The 25031-nt window shown below is 33.1% G+C and overlaps 1 protein-coding gene across 2 annotated transcripts in view; it reads left to right on the forward strand.

The window, feature by feature from the left end:
* raskol (Ras GTPase-activating protein raskol) overlaps positions 1-25031 on the forward strand; it is a 287813-nt gene that overhangs the window by 38352 nt on the left and 224430 nt on the right. For both annotated transcript variants that reach the window (XM_085947503.1, XM_085947501.1), the window contains exon 3: positions 8042-8231. In XM_085947503.1, the coding sequence (XP_085803629.1) occupies positions 8042-8231 (190 nt within the window). The remainder of the gene's footprint in view (positions 1-8041; positions 8232-25031) is intronic.

Raw genomic sequence — 25031 nt, forward strand, 5'->3', positions numbered from 1 at the left:
ATAGTTACCAATTTAATTCAATTTAAAATCATTTTTAAAATCGTTATCAACTATTTTCCAGAACACATAAAACAAGTCCATGTTTGGTTCTCGCACGCAAAAACGTTTCAGCGCATGGGTAAATCACTCTACGTATGGCAAAATCGACTTACAGTTGGATTGGTATAATTGATATAACGATTGCTAGCCTTGGAACATGCATTGTAAACAAAACATACATACTAATAAACACGCGAATCGCTCATGGTTCCATTGTAGAATGATTTACCTATATATTATTGTATTGTTATTAATTGGTCTGATATAAAAGCTATTTGTTAAAAAAAAAACTAATCGGTGAAAATGGATTGTCGATTCTATTGTCATACAAATATACTTTATTATGTTATTTTTTCAGTAGATTACGTATTTTGTGATCACACTGTACATGTACACAGTGTAGCAATATTGTCTGCCGCCATAATTTGAATGAGAGGCATCATCAGGCAGCATGATGGATGACTTTTTACCATGCCGTGCCCACAAGTTGATACATTTTTTGTCCACCTTCTTCCGAAAACGAAGAGAAATGAATGATTTTAGGCTTGACCGGTTCAACGACCGCCTGAAAGCTTATCTGGTAATTATAATTAGAAATTAATTGCGCACACGATTTCTTTGTTACAAAAGAATTTTCACATTTTAATGCGTTATCTGAGGCTAATGGTAATGGATAACGAATGACTTTGGGCGTAACTACCTCTTATATTATATTTTTCAAATTACCTCATTGGCACCTGCTACAATTAACTACATTACTAGATACTAGTAAAGGTATTTATTAGATTAGATTAAAACTTATTAATAATAATACATACTATTTTTGTATAGTCCTACAAGCTAATATTTAGCAATAATTCTCCGCAAATAAAATTTAATAAATCTACTAACCTGGTAAGTTGTTATTATCTCTCGTTTGTGCAATCTATTCACGTGCCGCATTAAACGTCGAAAATTTTTAAAAAATGGGGTAGGTATCTTTCAAAGCTAAGCATGCACGATATGTTGATTCTATGGGAAAGTTGTAAACATACAATATCATTATGATGTTCTGTCTTTTCTCATCATACAACACATTTCATGATAAGATAAAATATATTAATACCATAAAGACATCGTTTTTTTTAAGTTATACTTCTTTAGGCGCGTTTGGGAAATCAGATCAGAGTGTATTTTTGACGTGTGACACAGAATTAATTTTATCACATGAAAAAAACGCACTCAATTGGATTCGAACCACCGATTGTTAGGTTATCACCCGAACGCACTACCTTTACGCCACAGGATGATGCTGCAATCGTTACGATTATACAGTATAATATTATAGTTTAGAATTGTTCCGTTGCCTAGGCAGCGAATTTATTATTGTCGGCCATTTGCAATTCCTTACGTAAACAAAAAACGTCAGAGGGATATTTGGTACTTTGAAAATAAAAACAACGAGAAACCATTATATAATTTAGTAATATAAAGTTTAAGTGTATATAAATAAACCAACGGCGTTCCAATAAGCGGTCCTTTTTCTTGAGTGTGTAATTTAACAAGATAATTAAGAGCTAGTCGAAGAATCTAGGTTGTCACAAGTTTTGTTTTTGTTTTGTTACGCCAAAGAAGTATAACTTCTAACGCGCGTACTTAAGTACACACACCGATTTTTTTAATAGGAAATAAAACATTATTTTTGTGTATGAGACGTCCGTAATTATTTACCATTTTTTTAAATTAGCCAACATGTCCATTATCAATTAAACGAAATGTAAATAAGTATATTTAAAAAAAACCCTGTTCGTTGCTAAGCTTACCATATTTTTATACAAGAAAATTGCCCCAGGTTTTCACCCAGATGTTAAAGAAAGCCTTCTTATATTTAGTAGTTCAATGTCTTTGTAATCTTCCTAGTTCCATCCTTTTTGTAGGTATCATTTTTACATATAAGAAAACGTATAATAGTCGTTCTACAATTTTCTTGAGAGCATACATTTTTAATCTCGTATATTTTATTGCGTTTCATTGTTAAGTACACACATTATAGCTTATAATAATATTGTTGATTAATATATAATATGATCAACAAAGTGGGAGGACGAGTTTTGATGATACCTATATAATAAGAGTTTTTTTATTATTTTTATATAAGAATCGAATAACATGTAATATAAGTGAGAATATTTTAAATCATCATTGTTTTCATAATATTTTATTTCATTGCTCTGCACAGAGCTGGCCGACGTTACGATACGTCTAATTTTAACTGTATTTGAATTTGAATAAATTTAGATGTCCCGGTGGTGTTCTCTTCAGGCGATAACAAAATGTAAAACGCTCTTCCTTTATCACTATATAGTGACCATTCGTCCTTTATTTTAGGGTTTCGTTATGTCCTTCAAACGCATTTTAATTTTTAAAAAAATCATAGATACCTACTTGTTATCATTTTTATCGTAATTTTTAAAAACGGAAACGTTGTACCCAAATAAATACCTCGCATTGATGGAAAAAGAGAAAAATCCTATTACGTTTAATTGTTGACTTTTTGATTTATTCGATTGGCACGTCTGACAAACGGAAAAAGTTCTAGAATCGGATTATGAAGGGTAAAATTTCGAATACTGGTCAGATTACTGATATTCTTTTGTAGCGCCGAGAAAGAATATCTATATATTCTCGAAGCTCTTAGAATCTACTCGATATTCTTTTACGGCGCCGTAAAATGTAAGTTGTACGTATGCAGTTCATCGCGGGACACTTATTCGTGCGCCGCAGTACGTGAAACATGAGTTCGTATAACATTTTATCAAATGATGAGTTCTTCGTTGAACATTTCACCGTGGATACAATTTTACGTATTCTACAACATGTGGCGCTAGTTTGCTGTTCCAATTAGATTCAATACGAATTTTATGAGATGTCTTTATTGGTTTTAAATAATTTAATGTTGAAACTACATAAATAATATACCTATACGATGTAACTAGGTTGACATAAAAAAATAGCTGTGATATTAAAAATAAATTCAATATCTAAAATGTCAATAAAACAATTGACTAAGAAAGTCATATAAGTTTGCTCATTAATTCGATAGATATTGATATTTTATAAATGTGGAAAAACGGACGTACTTACTACTTACTATAAATAAAAGAAAAATAAAAACAAATTTAATAATATTCAGTTGTAATTGTGTTATTATTTCTTTCAATTTGAATGGTTACCGATAAAAGAGGAATTATCCACGATATTCCAGCCTTCATATAGGAATAAGAAAGGTAATGTTAACATAACGAATTGACGGAGTCATAATTTATTTCAATAAGTACATTGTTTACATAAAATATATAAAAGAACGTACTCACTATATAGCGCTACCTACTAAATATTTTCCTTATTGTGGTCAACGCCCCCTGATAACGCGCGCGTTGCCCACTCCTCAGCTCCGGCACTGCGCGAGTATGTAGATGACAATGAAATTGCTTACAAATTGATTGTAATAAATTTTATTCGCGGTCGCGATACTGTGTTATGCAAAAGAATCTGCACGACGCAAGTTCATGGTTACTTCGAGACAATGACTTGTCAATTCACCTCACTCTACTTACTTACCTACTTACTTGTCGACTCAGATTTTTATATAAATAAATCAACATAATATGTAACACATTTTATTATCTCTATTAATTGACTTGACGTTATTAACACGTAGGTAGTTGTTCACAGAGTAGAAACATATGAGATCGTTTATATTAAAAACATTTCCATTTTTAGTTCAAGTGACATAGTAGGTATCATACGAAAGTAGTTATGAATGTCAACTGCTAGTAATATCAATATCATTCAATTGATAAAAATATCAACAGCCAAAATTTTTAATGATCTTTTATAGATCTTTGAACACTATATTGCATCGCTTGCATACATAGTATGATGAAGAAAAGACAAAGCAAGTATGTACTTATTTCAGTTTCCCGTAAATGTAACTTCTCTCTTCATTATTGAGGGTTGTGATTTCCACCGACTGGAACGGCTCCGATTCCCTCCAAGTATTCCTCCATTATTTTCTGCTCTTCACTGACCACTTGTCACTTGGACAGGAAAGATTACGTGTGTCCCATTCGTCACTCCATGTTAATTATATTAGTTGATTAGTTGTTAGATTGTTAGTGGTTTTTTAATCATATAGGTATATTATGTATTAAAAGTATTTTTTATTTGATTGCCTATATAAGTATTTGCTCAAATGAAGACTGCCTAATATAGGCCCATCCATAGCCCCCCACAAGGGTGGGTTGACAGAGCTCTTACCAGAGGGTCCAGCGTGGCGGGTCGACGAGCTAAGTGCGAAAAACACACATCGTGAATTTTCTCCGATAGTAAAAAAAAAAGTCGCCTGCGTGCTATTTTACTTCAGGTATGATGTTTTAAAATATGTGGTTGATGTGATGATAATGATAACTCACGCGTAGAATTTTATTTTATAATTATTTTTAGTGTGTTTTCTGGTTGATAACATCACAAACACGCCCTACAAACCAAACCCGCCACGCACCACACTCGGTCTTAATCGAGCGTATCACGAGGCGTTTGATGTGAAGCAAGTGTTCAATTTTTTACGCCTGGTAATGTCCTAGGAGCAGTTACCCGACACTGAGGTCGCCACGCTCTAAAGTAAGCTTTGACTGAGTTTACTGATTTTACTGTAGTGCGAAGTGCCAGGGAGAGAAAAGGCATAAGGCGATGGGGGGTCGCATATTAATCGGCTACCTCAAAAGGGGATCGCAATCAGTGTTTTATATTATGATACTGAGTGCCGACTACTCAATAATTTAAGTGGATTTCTTTAAGAATACAAAAAAAACGCTAAAAATACACGGAATACACTTAGTTATACCTCATAGAATCTTTGCGACATACCATTTGGAAAAAAATGCCCTTAAATTTAGCAATAATTAAGGTGGCCTGCCAAAGATCCCAGCCTGGAGGTCCGCTTCTGGATATGGGACCATGGGTCCATCGTTCATGAAGCAGTTATCTTTTGTATGAATAAATTTGATTATTATCAATTTAATCCATAGGTACTCATTTCAAAACCTTTACGAATCGAAGACGAATCATATAGCTAGGCAAAACAGTGATGTTATAGCAGTCGAATTCTTTGACTGCTAATCCACGAAGGCGTGTCTAGAATTAGATTCCAATGATTGAAGTCGTGAGAAACACCTTTCATATCACAACAATGATAGATAGATTCGATTGAATACAAGTTTTCGGTGGTATGTAGTAGGTAGGGACTTCTATATACCTACTTCAAATTCTGTCAAATGCCAGTGCCTCTCGCCGTGTACACGGGTATTTCGTTAGATATTTGAAGAAGAGAATGTATAGAAAAGTATGTTGAACTCTCGTGGAATGGAAACCTTGAACCACTCCTAGTAAAATCAGACTATCATACAGTATAGAGTTATAAATAAAATATAGGGTTGTATGAGGTCTGATTTGCTCATTGCTAAATAAAATAATTTATTCTGGACTAATAAAAATACCCGCAATTAATAATTCTTACATGGCTCACTTGAAATTATAAATTATTTATAACAGTTGATTTTAATTTTTTTGTTGTGTAACGGGACAAATTTGTTAATGTATATTTTCATTGCTATTAATTGTATGGCCTACTTTCATTAATGTGTTGATACTTACTTAATTCAAATTTAAATAGAGCCAGTATACATACAATTTTCTAGCCGCTGTCGTAAAAGAGCTCATTTTTTAACGTCCATTGGTCCCAGATCTAAACTTTTCTTACAACCAAAACCTAGTATATTATTTTAAATAAGGACGGTATAAAACATGATATATATCCACGTATCTGTCATTTTAACCAGTCTAGAAAACAAGTCTTCCTATCCTCCATACTACACTGAAAAGACTGTTGGTGATTATGTGATATTTAATCGAAAACATTTCAGTTTGAAAATACTTTGACTCTACTTCAAAGCCATGCTTATTGGACCTCAAGGCATGAATTTTCTTCGTGCCATTTGAACCTGCATCGTTCATATACCATCAGCACGCATCAAGAGAACTTCACAAAGACATGGTGAATAAATGAGTGGTGATAGATACATATCTTATAACTTATATCTAATATAGTAATAGATCTTGGAGGGCATGTTTACATCATCTCGTTGCACGGTTGGCTTGGCCCATACAATCGACTATTACAAATTTAATATTCCGAGATAAATTTGATTGAATTAAGCATATGGAAAATACATAGTATTGACTGCTGGCAATGCTAGCATTGTATTTTCACCACACTGATCTAAATATTCAAATAGTGTGGCACTATATTAAATAATATGGATTTTTCTGAGAAGTGCTAATAGGGACATTTAGCGACAGAACATGAAATAATTTACATTTTAAATGTTTTCACTAATTAATACGTACCTACTGTCGCACTAGGGCTGTAACTTTACGGTGAATGGCAGAATACTCGATTTCGATTAGAAGGTACGTAATTAATAATGGGTACTTCATGTACGGTCGAATCCGATCAAACGCACTTATTTCGGTAGAGGAAGAGGTGGTATCGTGGCCCCCCAGTTTGTTTTTTCTTCATAAAATACGAGTTTTTATTCTAACTGCTCTAAACTTTTGCTTGAAGTGAAGATAAACTATTAAGTTTGTATCTGCTAAAACATGGAACCAAAAAGAAAACAATTGAATTATATTAAACATGTATTTCTAAAAAACCAAATTTTCCTATTTTTGAAAAATGTGAGGGTAATATGGCCCCCATCGAAATCTACAAGATATTTTTGTCGATGACAGTATGGACTAGTAACTAAGCATTAAATATTACAGATTCAATCAAACAATTTGTAATCTTCTCATTTTTAATTAGGTATTTAAACAAAAATCACACATATTCATTTTTTTCGCGCGATGTGCATTCGCTGTGTGGCCTATAAGTGACAACTAAGACATTGAATCCAAATTTAACCATGTCGGTCCGTGGAATAAGTTTCCCTGCAAAACATGCATATCGCATCTGCATTTTCAAGAGGCTCACCAGGAGTTTCTATCTCGGATATATCCGAGGCAGAGCTCGGAGGCCTCTCGACTGATAGATACATATTCTTAATAATCCATTTCTTTTATTCAATGAATAATTAACAAGATTTTGAAAATGTAACATTCCATATATTGAACATACATAATTTGAAAACACCTCAGATATAATTATACCCACTAGAAAAATTCATATTTGAAAAAAAATACGAAACTCGACGGGTTTGAACCCGTATAACCATTGGTGTCGCGCCAATCTGTGCATTACCCAATTATGCTACGAACCTCCTATCCATCATACATGAAATGTTTATCAAATTGCGTTATTATTGACTATCGGTTTTGTGTATTAAATCAAGGAATATTAATTACCTTAATTACTAACTGACGTCCGGCTCTCTACAAATATTCGACAAAGCATAATTATTTCTATTATAATTATGCACGGTTATGGAATCGATTTCTAACTCATTGCAAAGGGCTCGAGATTACAACACATACTCTCACCACGAAAAAAAACAAGCCTTATGAAGTTATATTCGTAATAGAACGCTTATTCGTGTTAGTATGGTCGAAATACAAAATACAACCGCCTCCTTCTCAGTTATACGAATAAAAGGAGCGATTTTTCAACAAAAAACAAACCGGGTCTTTAATCAATCAATCACGATTACAATAATACGACGGTTCACGCGTATTATCGATATATTATTAATTATTACGATGGTAACGGTACTTAAAAGCATTAAAAAGGTAAACTCATCGTAAATATCTCATCGTTATAGATATAGATAAGGGTATTTTCTTTCCCCGTTCCTTCCTTTCAAATGATATTTCACTTATGTACCTATTGAATAAAAGTGACGTATCCTTCCGTAATTACCATTGTAGAGGCTTGCAATTAAATATTATATTTCCATGCTTTTCACAGATGGGCTCAACTCTTCCGAGGGTCCGCGTGGACTCTGGTGGCGCCCAAAACGGTGGTCCACGCACCGGAAGGGGTGCTGGAGGTCCCCGAGGCGCCCTCAGATGCTGGGCAGCACCTTCAATTGCTGAGGAGACGCTAACAGAGACTCAGCAGGATGACACCACGTCGCTTCAGGACCTTAGCGTTATGGGTGAGTCATTAAACTAGTATAAATACTCACATCATTTTACCAATTACATTCTTTTCAGAAACTTCGAAGTATGAAGGAACTTCCTAGTAAAAGATTCCTGTTTTTCTCAACTTATCGAACATTTACCATTATAATGAGATGGATACTAATAATGATTATTAATTTAACGTGATAATAGTAATTAGCCTATTACAGACATGGTGAACCTATGGCACGCGTATGTTTTATTTTGAAGTGGAAAAGAATACTTTTTTTTTTACAAAAATGTTTTATTATTCACAAAGTTTGTTGGTCATTCACTGTTACGCTTTCATTACATAACACTTCAAAGGACGGTCTTAAATCTTTTGAAGACGTGATGAAACTAAGCAACTAAGATTGTAACTTTATTGCTGCGCATGCTTAAACAAAAGTGATGGGAAATAATATGATATGAAAGAAGCGTGGTTAAAATGCTCCCACAATCTCTTTGAAAATTAGAAAACATTGAAAAAAATATTCAAAGAATAAATGATATACGAGGGTGGGTCAATAATTCCTTAGAAAAAAGCATTAAAACAGTTTTTATTTTTGTATTTTTTTTTTATTTCTCAACATAATCTCCTTGGAGCTCAATACACTTGGTTAGACGTTTCTCAATTTTTTTTAAACCGTCAGAAAAATAAGTTTTCGGAAGGTCCTCAAAATAAGCATTTGTCCGATCGATGACTTCTTCATTTGAAAAAAAACGTTGTCCACTTAGCCATTTTTTTAAGTTTGGGAAAAGGAAAAAGTCACTGGGGGCTAAATCTGGCGAATACGGTGGATGGTCGACCAATTCGAACTTCAATTCTTCAATTTTAGCCATTGATCGTAAACATGTGTGAACACGGGCATTGTCCTGATGAAAGAGGATTTTTTTCCTGTTTAAATGAGGCCGTTTTTCTTCAATTTTGTTTTTTAGCTGGTCCAATAAAGATGCATAATAATCCCCTGTTATTGTTTTTCCTTTTTCCAAATTGTCAACGAAAATAATTTCACGTGCATCCCAAAATACAGTAGCCATAACCTTACCAGCTGATTTTACGGTTTTCGCCTTCTTTGGACATGGTTTGCCTTCGCAATCCACTGCTTTGACTGTTCTTTCGTCTCGGGAGTATAGTGGTGTATCCATGTTTCATCTACAGTCACAAAGCGATGAAAAAATTCATCCGGATTGCGTTGCATGAGCGACAACAGGGCTTTAGAGGCCACCACCCTATTGCGTTTATTGTCGACTGTGAGCAAACGCGGCACCCATCTTGCAGAAATATTTTTCATGCCCAATTTGTCATGTAAAATAGAAATGACGCTACCTTTTGAGATCCCTGTAACCTCAATTATCTCACTCAACTTTAATCTTCGGTCACTTAACACCATATCGTGGATTTTATTGATCATTTCTGGTGTAGTCACCTCTACAGGGCGTCCTGAGCGTGGTTCATCCTTTGTTGATGTACGACCACGTTTAAATTCATTTAACCAGTTATAAATAGTTGCAAGTGAAGGAGCAGATATGCCGTGAACTAAATCCAACTCATTTTTTATTTCCTTTGCTGTTAACCCTTTTATATTAAAATGTTTAATAACAGATCTAAACTCAATTTTCTCCATTTTCCATTTTTCCATTTTCCACAAGCAAATTTTTTTTTTAAATGTACGAGAAACACACAACAACCCGACCAATCTGATTGAAACTTCGCAGCATACTGAATCGGTAGTGCCGCTGCATGAAAACAAACCGCTTACAGTACTAGTCGCGCCACCTGTCGGCTTTTCTAAGGACTTATTGACCCACCCTCGTACCTTCGGTTAGAAACCCGATGTAAGATAGAATCTCAAGAGTTTATTTGTAATTTTTAAAGTATTTAATGGAATTCTTAAAAGCTATTTTTTTTCATTTTTCCCCCATGATAAACTGCTCGGCACGTCACAGACAGTCGAAAAATAGTATTTGGGAATTTTTGGCGCATGTACGTAAAAAGGTTCGCCAATCCTGGCCTAGGAGAACTATTGAATGCAGACGAAAAACTATGATACAGGTAATAATAAATCCACGATTGGTTCTACAATTTATTTGTTTATTTATGGTTGCGTTATTCAAGGTTGGATAAAACGAAAAATTCATTGTCGTAGGTACCTAACTCTGTCAGTCGATTGGCTGTAAACTGTTCCAAATTCTTAAGGTGACACTCCAAACCATATTATCTAATAAATAAATAAATTTATGGTGAAAAAAAAAATACACAATTACTGTTGTGTAGTGTAATTTATTGTGACTATATGCGCGGATAATCGAGTAGGTTAAAAGCAAAAGGATTTCATTCAATTTTTAACACCTCTATGACATGTTCAAATTAGACTAAATAACAATATTATTTTTAACTTAATCCATCGTCATGGTACCTCAGACTCTATTAATACAATATAACTTATAGTTTAATGAACCTACCTAGAAATCTCTCAGAACTATGTAATTATTTGTATGCGCATATTATCTAAATCTCAATGTGTAAGTGATGGAGAGAAGGTCCTTTCCTTTTAACCTACTCAATTATTAGGTACATACCTACGTAATATATAAACACCGTCAAACGCACCAATAGAAATTCTCGTCAGCTGATTACAGAACTAACTCACATTTAAAATATTTCAGAAGGGAGTTCTTTGAAACAACTTACTTCAATTATTTATTACATATGTAGGTAGATAAATGTATGCAGTATATTTTATATTAGATACATCATATTTTAGTAGGAATATTGATGAAAGTAATTATACATAAATGTGTCTATATAAATAATAAATAACTTAAATATTATGATGTTTCAAAAAACACTTCTGTAAAATATTTCAAATGTGAGTTAGAATAGCTCTGCATTCAGCTGACGTTCTGTAAAACTGTTTTGCCCTGCTCGTAGTAACATCAGCCATTAGGTTCAGTTTACAGTATACATATTATTTAAATTTATTTAATTCATGCATAGACATGCATTCAATAAATTTTAAACGGAACTTGTCCACTTTTATATGCAAATTAATGATATTATAATCATATAATCCGACATTAGATTGCAGTGAGCCTTCTCTATGGACCATACATTCTGAGTGGAAGAATGTGGATGAATGGAAGAATGAATGCACCATTTCCGTTATGCGATGATTTTGTACATATTCTTTCTGACAGTCGCTGCTCTAAGCAGAGATGGAGTTCTGAGCTCAAATCAGTCGCTGAAATTCTTGAACCAGAAAGTTCTTCTACCAAGGACTCGGTTATCAGAATCATTCTTTCGAATGGTGCAGTTGATATTTCTCGGGCTACCACATCATGTGGCCAAAGTATGCCAACTTCATAGATTTTTGCTTATCTGATAAATCAAGATATGACCAGTAATATTCTACTTAGTAGCCTAATAGTAGATTAAACGTTGGCAAAATATTCTGAATATAGGTATCTACTTAAGTAGGTACATCTAGGATATTGTTTTATGAATAAATTCATTCAGGACTAAATAGTTGTCGTTCCCTTTAGTTTACCTATACTTTATTCGTTTATCGAAATAACGAAAATAATAATATATTTATGTTCCCTACTCATAAACTACATTTTTTAAACATAATTTCATGATATTTAAATTTTCAAATATACTTATATATTATATCTGTGTATATTTGCAGATTTTCATTGCGTCACGGAAAATACTGTGTATAGGTACTATATATTCTTTAGTTACCAAAATGGTATGAAATACCTACTAGAACTAGGGATACCATTTTCAGAACTTTTTGTGCAGCTATTAATATGCGTGTAAACACACACTTAACTTACCAATCTTTGAATAATATTATGAAAAGCTAACCTACGTGGTTATAGGTCGACCCGTGGGATTAAAATTCAACCTACAGTTATTTACGATAAAATGTCTTTAGAAGTCAATATACAGTTTCAATACCAATATAACATATTATTATTATTTAAGTATTTATTTATTATCTGAGTCTTTAATGCCTTCGACCAACTTGCGTGCTTTTATCGCAGGCCAACTGTTCGTTATTCAGATGAGACACGAGACAAAAACTATGATTTACGTCATTTACGATTTGTCACACTTCCATACAAGAATAAATTAATAAATGTTTTTCATACTGGATAGCGCCTAGTCACAATATGTATTTATTTATTATTGCTGGTACCTATTGCAATGATTGCTGTAACAGAAATCTGTTGTATCTCTTTGTAACCACACTAATAACTACGAATACTTAATAACAGGTGGCAGTGTAGTTAATCGTATCGCTTTCATATAATCATTTTTTTATTAAAAGTATTTAGATAATGTATTTATAAGACAATGTTTTTATGCCTATAATAATTAACATTTTAAATCACTAAGCAATATTTTATTTTTAATTTAACAAACTTAAATGCTACAACGTCAACGACAACTTTGTGTGTAGTATATCTACTCGATAATAGATGACAGTGTACGCCATTAGTAGAATAAGTAAATTTCATTTTTCAATTAAAAAAAAAAAAGTAAAGTTTGGTAAATTTATAAAATATCTAAATGAGGTAATACATACTATGTACATAAAGTTGGTTTAGAAGTTTCTTTTATCTTTTACAGCACTTAGTATTTTGCAATTATTGTTGTAGAATTTCAAGTTATACACATTTATATTTTTATAAAAATCGATGTTATTTGAAATAAATATTAAAACTATGAATTAGTCAAAAATCTCTTCATTGCATTATAGAAAACTTAATAAACTAAATTTTGACCATAAAATATGATAAATAATAATAAATATGATAGATAATAAAACATTTTTTTTTAATTGTAACTAAGTTTATCATTGACTTAAAATAAAAAAATATTTTTCTTTTTAATGTTTTCAGATACATATTTATTAATTATTACATTTGAAATTGTAAATTATCAAAAATGTCTCAAATTGCAAGCTTCGTATTTTTCCGCTAGGTGCCTCTGGTAGGTAAAGACATCGCCAGGGTTTCAAAACTTGCACACAATGCATGCCCATTTTTACTCACTTTTCATATTATTCGCAGAACAACATTGCCTACCTATATGGAACAATAAAGTAATAATAATCTATTCGTATATTTACGGATTTATCAGCTGTTTGTTATGTCGGTGACTTCGTCCGTCACGCTAGGCTACCCAAGATGGCCGCTTCAATAAACACAGACAGGATCGCACTCATGAATAATAATATAACAATAATTTGTTCACAATTCGCACATTCAAATTATTTGCCTCTAAATTCGTGACCACGCATTTCAATAATTATAACTATGGTGAATATATTGTGAATATAGCTGATATCAGCCAACAGTGACGTAATAAGGCAAATTGCCGCCCTTAAGCAGACAAAATGCCATTCTCTTTTATTTTTAGTTCCAAATTGTCAGCATTTTTTTTTACTTAAAAACTTTAAAAATCTGAAATTTACATACATACATGCACACAACGTACTAAGAATTTCCACGAAACCTACTCCCAAACAGCGTGGTTTCAGGTACGTGGAGGTCTGTGGCATTGACAAGTTTGGCTTACAATACAACAATAGTTAATATGTTGTCAGAATTTTTAATGCTTATTTTTTTTAACTATGGTGTCGATACTTTCTAATTAAGCGACCGCATAGCCCGCTTCATGGAAAACAGCCACTGCTCTCAAAAGTTGTGTAATATTTGTATTCGTTCCTCTATTCGCCGGCCCTATGCAACGCATGACATGCCTATCCCCACGGGACGCTATTGTCAGTCAACTTGAAACTAGCTTTGTTGAAAATGTAAATTTACATGATGTCATTGATTATTTTATATTGCTGTCTAACCCAATATTTACTGTTTACATTAGTTGTTTTTGCGGTAGGTACTCTTAAGGAATTTACGATATTGTTTAAAAAATCTAAGATAGTATTATAATAATTATCCATTCTTCATGTGGGTCTATTCTATACTTATCGACCGCTTAAGTGATAAAGTGATAGATATTGTCAAGCTTAGGGTAGGTTTGTATCAAAGTATTAGCACTTATTGTAACAATTACAATAAAAATTACAATAAGTTGGTTCTAATTGTTGCAATAAGTGCTATATTTTAACAGCACCTCTCTTGCTGCTGTTAAAATACACTTTGATACAAACCTACACTAAGTTTGATAATATCTATCACTTTATTTATCACTTTAGCGGTCGATAAGTATAGAATAGACCCGCGAAACTGGAATAAGCAAAATGCGCCACATGTAGTGCGAAGATTTAACTGGATGTACGTGGTAGAACTCCATTATAATGGTTTTAAAAACTAAGTTGTTTGCTGATCATACGATATTTAATTTATTTATGTTGACAGCTATAATAAAACACATCATCAATTATTTCTTCTTCGAATTTCTTATTCTTTTTGTAAAAAAAACGTTTAAAAGTCGAAGAAAAATCACTTTTATGTGAAAACTATCCAAAAAAGTTATCAATATGTCGGAACCATCTATTTGAGTACCTATGAAGAATAGCATTTTCAGTTTTAGTCTAGTCTAAAACTGATATTATTCATAAGAAGAGTTTGAACATTATTCTTATCACAACTAAAGCAAGAAAAGAAACTACCTCCAATAGCAAATATTGTAACCTTCAAATACGATCACTATTTCGATAGTTTGGGTTGGACTGACCAAAGGTGAAACGTCATGATAATTAGTAACACTTTATACCTATATCAATATTACTAATTTTGCAATTGAAAATTGCCTTATGACTACGAATACTTCTTCATTTTATCGGGTCATTCTGTATTTATAATAATCTTCTCAATACCACATTTTCTTTGTGAATGACCAACTTTTGTTAGTTCTTTTTCTTGCCGCAGTACATCAATTGCCACTTAAGAAATGACAATGACTTTTTGCCATAAAATTAGACGCAAATTTCGTCAACAATGTAATACTTACCTGATTTGTTATTTTAAGTCCGCCACTGATCATGTCACAGCACCGCGATTTCCTAACTCTCGTCTCGTGTGGCACCAGACGAGATGACGTAATTGTGACGTCACGCTCGAGGCATGCCGACCGCGCACAGAATAACCATAGAAAATTTTATTATGATACACCTATATGTGTATGGTGACAATGAATAGCGCCGCTGTCTGACCACTCGCTATTTTCTCGAATGCTATTATCACTCCGGTAGTACGTCATAATGATGTCATATGACGTCATCTCGACCGGGAAGCTTGCACTCGCAAGTTCTAACATAGAGCCCCGAAGCGTATTCATTAGTAGTCTGCAACAACAATGGCGTCAAATTTGGTCATTTCTATACGCCATGTCATGCTTACATATATGGTGGAAAACAATCTAAGTAATAGCCAACTAAATACGCGCACGATTTACACGAAAATAAACACATTTGCATAATTTTAAATTGTAACCGATTTTCTACCAGTTCAGACGTGTGAACAGACATCGTCCTACTCCAAGGCTGCGTTTTAATGCTCGTAACAGAGAATGATTTTAATGGAATTAATGATCAACAAATAAAGTTTATCAAAAAAGGAAAAATGCCTGCTTATTAAGTGTGGCCAGTCATAAGCGAAACGTCGAAGTTATGGTAATGCATAGTATAGAGTGCATTCTGATTTTTGAATAAACCAATTATTCTTCACAAACTTCCTAAACCAAGATAAATTCTTTTTTGTTTTACAAAGCTCTCTCTATAATATATTAAAGATATAATAATACGAGGACAGTGTGCTCAAGATTACGTGTATCTACTCAGTCGCTCTTCTTACATTATAACTCCACCCAATATCTTAATCACATATTATGAATATGCCACTATTATGAAACGGGGGGATCAACTTCATAATATAAACACCATTTATATTATTTATCTAAACTGACTTTATTAGAAGGTAATTAATATAATATAAATATAGCAGAGTCTGTTCTAAAATTTAGACAATAACTTGTTAATTGTGTTTAATACAGTGATTGAATGCAGTCGACGCATCCTTCTTTAAGATTGAATTTAAACTAAATTGAGAAGCTATTTTGATTCTATTAAAGCAAATAGTATTAATATTACGCATGGCATTCCTAGACATTGATAAGAAAAGTGGATACATATACAATAATATACGTTAGAATGAAGATGGAAACAATGAGCGTTAAAGATGCATTGTATTCCAGTCGATTAGATTGATAAGAACAATGGTGCGATAAAACAAAATATTTATCAAATGCATGCTCAGCTATTCATTACCCATGCTTATTAATACGTCTTGATAAGCATAGGCACAAAGTTGCGGGGCGAAAACACCGAGTCTAGGAAGATTTAGCGCCGAGACAACTGGACGCCATGCAATTCGAAAATAAATAAACGTTAGGTAAGTACTTATAGGTACTTTTAAAAAATATATTTAATATTATTATTTATATTTAAATTATTATATTATGATTTAATAGTTGGTGAAAATTTAGATATGCACACGTAAATAATGATTTAATCGTGCATATGTTTAAGTTCCAGCGAAAAAAGAGTTTTTTTATTTTTATGTAAAACCTTAGGCATGGTAATTCTCAATCCGCAATAAAAAACATTATGTTTAGAGTAAAATGAATTAAAACTACTAAGTAGTAGATAGATTCGTCGGCGTCCAATTGTCCTGGCGTCCAGTTGTCCCATTCCCTAAAACACCACCTCCCATAACACATGAATGTATACAAGTATTACAAAGGGTTGTGACAAAATACCTTCGACTGACTCGTTGATAATAATGACGTTTGCAAACGAATGGGAAAAAACTGAGAAGTTCTAATTGTAAATCTGCAGAACCAGGGTCACACTATAAGAGGACAAATGTAAGTACAGTGTTTCTCAGGTCATAGATTATCTAATTGAAGTCAACGGAAGACATGCCAGAGGAAGACGCCGAATTTTGTGAATACGACTGCAGTTCCACCGAACTGTGCCGAGAAGCAGATTCGAAGCTCCAATAGAATATGACACAAGAGAAGATTACATAAAATTTTACTTCTTCAAACTCTCTTCAAACGATCTCACAGTGCAATGTTTTTTAGTATGATGATTTGATTCGTTCATTCCCATAGGTTTATGTTTATATCATGCATACAAACAGACAATACGATATATGCAACATGGTAATCTTACTCATGCATGGTAAGCGAAATTCGAGCCCCGCCTGCCGTGAAGCAGAAATGTGTATTTTGCACTTTGAATAAAATAAAGGTCATTACATAAATTTTATGCTAAAAATAATGCCTCCATTGGGTCTATTCTATACTTATCGAACACTAAATTGATAAATAGTATCAAACTTGGGTAGGTTTGTATCAAAATATTAGCACTTATTGTAACAATTACACGAAGCCGGTTTTTATTGTTGCAATAAGTGCGATATTTTAACAGCAGCAAGATAGGTGCTGTTAAAATATAGCACTTATTGCAACAATAAAAACCGGCTTCGTGTAATTGTTACAATAAGTGCTAATATTTTGATACAAACCTACCCTAAGTTTGATAATATTTTTCACTTTATCACTTTAGCGGTCGATAAGCATAGAATAGACCCACAGGTCCATATTTTCTGAAGTGTTGAAGTTTTAGATTTGAAACGCGTTATCCAACCGGGCACTTAGATCGTAGGCAGAGTATTCCAACAATAACACCGATGCTTTCAAGAAGTTCATCTCAGCTTTCGGGCAGGTGGTCTATTTCCTTTTCAACTATTTTTAGAACACGATAGGATTCATCTCCTCGACATTTGACCACTAATAGCTACGGAGCGCTGTGAAGTTTGACATAATATTTCCTGTACACGAGTATTGTCTGTTCGTGTTGCGCCACTAAATTCTAAAGGAATTTATAATTAAACGAAATGTCTTAACTGTAACTATAAGTAACTGTAAGCGAATCAAGCTTGACTTATAAGTAGGTGCGTACTTATTGACAAACCGAATATTAAAAAATATCATATAGGTATGTAGTTTAAACATTAACTAAGTAATATTACTGGCTGCACACACGACATAAGAATTTTCAAATTATTCTTCTTAATATGACATATCCGCTAAGTGAAGAAAATGGACACCACGTGACGCCTCCAGTAATCTCCGACGCATGCTTATATCTTATGTATGGTATTAAGCATTCTTTTGGATGCCGGAATCCGGTCGACTTGAAAAAGGGCAAGTCAAGTTAGCAGGTTGAGGTTATCTTGAAGATGGGCCGGATCCAACTTTATTATCTCTTCTCATTCTTTCCTAATGTGCTAAGATTCACTACCGTAAAGCAGGATCGTCAGAATGAAAACGTTGTACATGTGGCAATTGGTTATTCCATCTACCTATGATTTACGATGAATAATCACATACATACTTGTGCACACTGTATTATTCTTCTTCATTCCATCCGGTTATGTGTCTTCCACATTCAACCCAGTCTAGCGGCTCTTCTAATGTCATCCACCCATCTTATTCTTCTTCAAATACTTACATATTCCGTTCGAGGCCTCCTCCATTCTAGAAACTTTCTTCCCCATTTCGTCTACTGGCGTGTAAATGGACGAAATGGATGGTCTTCATTTCTGATCACGCTGTGCTACTCTTAATTTGTGTGGGGACTATGCTGACTATCTAGTTATATTTCTACGTTTCGTATGTCTTCACTGAAGGGACATATTGGTCGAACACTCTAGCTCTGAGGCATCGGGATGGATTAGAATATTCATCATTTCACTACAACCCTTGGTGGGTATTGACCCTCCTTCAAAAACTTCCTCCATCCTGGACAATCCAGCGCCGACACTCTCCAGTCACTTTGGCCGAACATTTGTGGCACAGTCCAGCCATCTCAATTTCGGCCGTCCAGTTTTTCTCTTGCCATCGGGGGTTGCATACACAGCATAGGACCAGATTATTATCGAGATTAAAAGAACAGGATTTATTTCCTTATCTTCCAAAAAATAGATTTTTTTATAGTGTTAAATTATCAAAATTAAATTAGCTCACTCTCTTGTCTCTACCACGTTAACAAATTCTGGATAAATTAACATTTGTAAATTATAATTCGTGTGCATCCTCTTTCACTTCTGAATTAACGACTCTTGTAATTCTGTGCGTAAGCGATTGACCTCTCATCTGGGGTCTGATTCCTGGTAAGTTTACAATACTTTTATGCAATTTTCTCATAGCTTCTGTGTTTATGTGATTGCTTCACAACTACTACTCCAATACTATTTCACTATTTTACTGTCATCGGTCATCGTGGCCTGTTGTAGTGTAAAACAAGTTAAAAATAATAAAGAAGAAAGAATAAAAAGGATGTATCAGAGGCAATTAATATAATATTACACACAAAACAATCGTTCATTAATATGTAGGTATGGGTATTTGTTTTACACAAGGATTTAAAACTTTTCAAATAGTTCGAGTGAATGCTTTTTTTACTCCATTGTCTGCATAACTGAGGGTTAAAGCAAATTGTAAATACTTACCTCCAGATAAACGGTGGAGTCGATCGCTAATGGCCTCGTCTTTGATGGACACGCTTGACCTACCAAAAACAATTGACTTGTACTAAACTCGAAGTCTTGTACCAGTCGACGAGACATGATGATATTATAATACCTACGCGTACGTGGTCTTGAAACGTTACGTTAGTTATGTACATATGTATGTCCGCTGAGTAATGCAGTTGCCCTTTATTTTATGCGACAGTGTAGTTGAGAATAAAATAGCCTTCGTGTATTTGTACGTTACGTATGCTCCAGTGGGGACTGCTCCTTACCAAACAATTATAATATATAGTTCACATAAAAAATGAACACCAACGAGCATCATACTTTCCATATAAGTACCATAATAGTGCAAATTAATTAATTATTATTTTAAATTATCACGTTAACGTGAAATATATACATAATATAAATTTATTAAGCTATTGACAGTCCAATGTTTCTGTATAAAATTATTTTATGAATATGTAATATTGTAAAATAATATATTTTACTTATATTGAAAGTGGACAGTTCCATCTATCGAACAATTATTAAATCAGTAACCGATTATTTCACAATTTTGTAAGGGAAACTGAATAATTTTATGAGGCATTTAAAATAAATACGACTTACGACGTATCTATGAACTGATGACACTATTTTAATTAGCTCTACACCATGTTGTAGGTAAGCCTGGACAATAATGAGGAATATTGGAAATGAGGCTTAGAACCCCTTCCCGTAAAAACAAAAGTGTTAAGAAATCAAAAGAAAGCGCATTGAAACTCAGAATACTCAATAGAGTATAGACCAATGCAACGAAAAAGAGATTAATGGACGATTTAGACGCATTGTCCCATCGTACAATGTTACGTCCGTGAAAGTGGGACGATTCCATAGGTAAAGCCATGTCTCAAGAACGGAATACACCCACCTACATGCTCCTCTTCAACAGACCAGAAGGGAAAAGAGGGTCGGAAGATCTAGAGTGTAGGAATTGGATTATGTAGAGAGACGCAGACATGACGGTGGGTGGTGAAAGTTTGCGACAAACGGTAGGAAGTTTCAAGCCAAGACCCACCTTTGGTTGTAATGCCGATGACGATGATAATAATATATTATATAATGGTCAAGTACGAAGCTTAGATCGATTGAAAACTAGGTAACTTTTAGTATAACGTTTGCATTGCTTATTATGAAAAAACAAAACTAAGTAAGTTGTCTTCTGCGTTTACGATTCTTGGAATTGGTAAAGTATTCCGTAGCATTTTTATATAGTTATCACTAGATCTTTTTATTTAATTTAACCTGAGGTATCTTAGCTTTTCTTTCCCTAAGTATTATATGTATTATGTTGTTTCCTATTCAGAAAAAAATAATACATTTGAATCGCGAAATTCCAAAATGATCTATTCCTAATTGCCTCACAAAAGTTTTATTTCACAAAAAACTTCCTCCATCGATACCCGTCAGACGTAAGCTCCTAAAGCGAGGGCTTAGGTACGATGTAAATCCCTCACCATCGCCAACGTCGCTATCCGGACAATGAAGAGTGACAGTTCTTGAAGAGGGATGCGATCAATCACGTGCCAGCAATCGCCGGGCACATCCAGGTCTTGGGATGGGATGGGACTCTCAATCCATCGATTTCACTTCTCGCCCTTAAGCGTTATTAAAGTGAGCGCTTCCGCTGTTGACAATAGGTACATCTTCGATATGTGTTTCAAATAATATTCTTTAGTAAGATATAATGACGCCGTAAATATCAATTGCTCTGACGATTTTGTTGTTTCTAGGGTCAGAATGTTGATAATTTTATTTAGTCGTCTAAAATGATAATATTTAACTACGGCGGTGCTCTAATACCAATAGGGTTGAAGATTAAGAATTTCATACTTTATATATTTTACATTATAAAATATATTACAACGTTGTTCTTAGGTCGTATTCTTATTTGTCCGGTGGCTGTTTGTCCAGTACAAATCTTGCTATCGATTTTAACTAACGTTCCGACTAGCTAGACATTTGAAACTTTTAGAATATATCAGAACACGATGCCAATGCATTTTTTAATACTTTTAGCCATCTTTAAATATAATTGAATTCATTTTCAGTTTATTCTGTTTTGTATGAAAAGTTATTTCGATACCATTATTGGTTGCTAGGGAGTACTAGCAACTAAATTATTTAATAATATATACGTGCGTTACTATGGAAATCAATATGTAATGACATTTCATTATTCAGTTTTTCTATCAAGTACAATTTATTTTGATCGTTTAAGCTAGTCAAGTCAAGTTTATATGATTCCACAGAAAATTTAAAAACGTTGTAGGTATTTAATCTTGTAATTATTTTTTTATAATTCCATGTGATTTTCCATGTGTATGTACTTTGAAATTAGTATTTTCAAACACGCGTAGAAAAATACGTGGTAGGTAGGTACATATGCATTATTATAAACTTTCACTTCACATTACAAAATTGATAATTTAGTACCTAATTATTTAAGTATTTCGATGTCTGATTAGGTTGTTATATATCACATTTTTAAGGAAATTAACTTTTTAATGACATTTTGTTTTATTTACTGAACTCTGTTTAACCTATTAGTCAGAATATAAAAATTATGAACGGATTTGTCGATAATGTCGACATTAAGTTATTTTATTATATGCAGAATACAGTTTTTAATATATATAATATATATTGGTTGTGCTATTATTTCAATGTGAACTTTCAAATTGCTTTCCTGAGAATTTTACATAATATATGACAACCTGGAAATCAGGCAGCGATTTATATACTATTAAAGAATGCACATTGAGATTATAATATATACAGTCATCATAAAACATGGATAGCATAAAAAATACAAATTGTGAGTCAATTACGAACTTCAATGTAAAATTTTACCAAAAGAACAATATTAGGTAAGTATTAATTAAATTGACTGTATTGTGTGCGTGTAAACAAAAAGAATCACACGAAAAATTACAATATCCAAGAATATTTTACGGATCGAAATATGGATTTATTCTATATTTTGATGTTTAAAATAATAATAATTTACGCGATCATTATGTGTATTTATCATACAATTAAAAAATCATACGACAGAAATATCTTTCATACAAAGTTTATGAATTTCTCAGGTTCAAGTCCTAACATACCCCACCCCAGATTCTTCATTTTCGACCCATGAGAACAACCATAAATCCCAGAACCGACCTTATCAAAGTTTCATAGTAGTCGAATTTTCGTTTTGCGTTATGGACGGGTTTATAACTTTATGCCATAAATTATAGGTATGACCAACAGGTCGGCCGTAAAGTCATTTTTGACGTCGCGCTTATGAATACTTACTCAAAAATTTAAAACTTAACGGATGACTTCGATACAAATTCATAAATAAATCGAAGAATTTGTGCAGTACATAATAATTATGCTTTCCATGTAATCAAATATCAATTAGAAATAGATTACGGGTAAAATTTCGTATTTTTTCCAATGAGTATATATATATATTATATATAATTTATATTGCTAGTATATATTATATACTAGACATATAAATTATAATGCTACGATTTGATTTAATCTTGAAAGTTCGAAAAAGATTTTGGAAATATGTTAGTACGGAAAAATGTAACAAATAAAATGTTGTGAATATATTATCATCCATCACATTTATACGTATTAGCCTTTTCATTTTTTAAATTAGCGAATATGTATTATCGTTCCCTGCTTACTGATTGCCATACAAAATATTCCATGTAGGACCTACTCCCTATCTATCATCTATCTATCAGATCCCTCCATGAACCTAAATGATAGAACTTTATAACAACACAGACTTCTCATCAATAAACTTTTGGTTATAAAATATCATTTTTCTATGTATGTTGATTCCAAATATATTTACTTTTTTAGCATTTGTGTCTAAGTAGGTATATAATTATTAAAGATTTTTGCAAATTACACGAATTCCGCATTTTTTTTTGTAAAATTCCTATCGCAACAGCAAACAAGTTGATCACCCCTACCGTAAGTAAATACTGACCGGTCATTAATAATTAATTATTCATGATATTGAAGTTGAAAACAACCTTTACTTTATATATCAACCTTACAAATTTAACGTAACTCGATTAACAGAATGTTGTGAATGAATGAAGTTTTTGTTATGTACATAAGTTAGCGGGACCCAACATAGTTAGTTAGCAATGAAACTAACAAAAACTTTCCGGTATTAATTATCGAATAAACTAAACTTGCTGTCCGAAACCACATCAAAGTTTCCACATTGTAAACTATAAAGGAAAGCCCTTTATATTCTCGAAACAATACGCTGTAGGTGCCTACCGATAAGTTTGTTAACGGCTTTGATAAAAAAACGAATTTGACGGACGCATTATCTTAAGCAGACGATCTGTTGAACTGAGTTTCTTAACTCATGTGTCGTGAAATAGCACACAAATATATAAACATCGTCAAATATTTACAAATCTCCAGCTATAAAAGTATTTCCCTAGTAATCTATAAAAAATCCATGTAATTTCGCGGAGTATGAGGAAAATCATAGATATATTATATTTAATGAAATCCAGACCATAAACACCACCGGTACGTGAACAGTGCTTTCCATTTACGTCAGAATGCAAAATAACATGGACGTTTATAATTTCAGAACATTTTAAAAAACCGCACATAATTTTGTATGCAATTTTCATTAGCTCATTTGCATAGTACTATGGTAAAGTTTAAGATTTAATCAAGACAACAACAATGCTTTGTTCATTACATCAAAATAATATAAAACAAATTGGACATATTATAATATCATCATCACCCGGGGTCGATCCACTAGCTTCTACCACTTTTCTCTGTTCTTTGCAGCCATGTACATCCACCGAACGTTATGAGTTCGTTCATCCAGCTGGTTTTATGAAGTTCCTGAGGACGATTAGTGTCCCTTGGATAATCACTATGATGGCATTTGTCCAGCGGTCATTCACTCGACATATTCAGCCCATTTCCATTTGCTTAGCGGCTTTTATCACATCGCGTACTCTTGTCTGCCTCGTTACCTATCGTTATTGTGTGGTCTTTTAGCGTTTTACCCAACATGCACCTTTCCATGTCTCGTTACGCTGCTCGAATTTTTTTGATTTATCTTAAATACTTTCTTCACATAATTTCAATGTATTCATTATAGGCATTCAACATTAAGT

Source organism: Rhyacophila brunnea, unplaced genomic scaffold (assembly GCF_057557595.1).
Source record: "Rhyacophila brunnea isolate RB1 unplaced genomic scaffold, BYU_Rbru_1.0 scaffold_2, whole genome shotgun sequence".
In the NCBI taxonomy this organism is placed as follows: domain Eukaryota; kingdom Metazoa; phylum Arthropoda; class Insecta; order Trichoptera; family Rhyacophilidae; genus Rhyacophila; species Rhyacophila brunnea.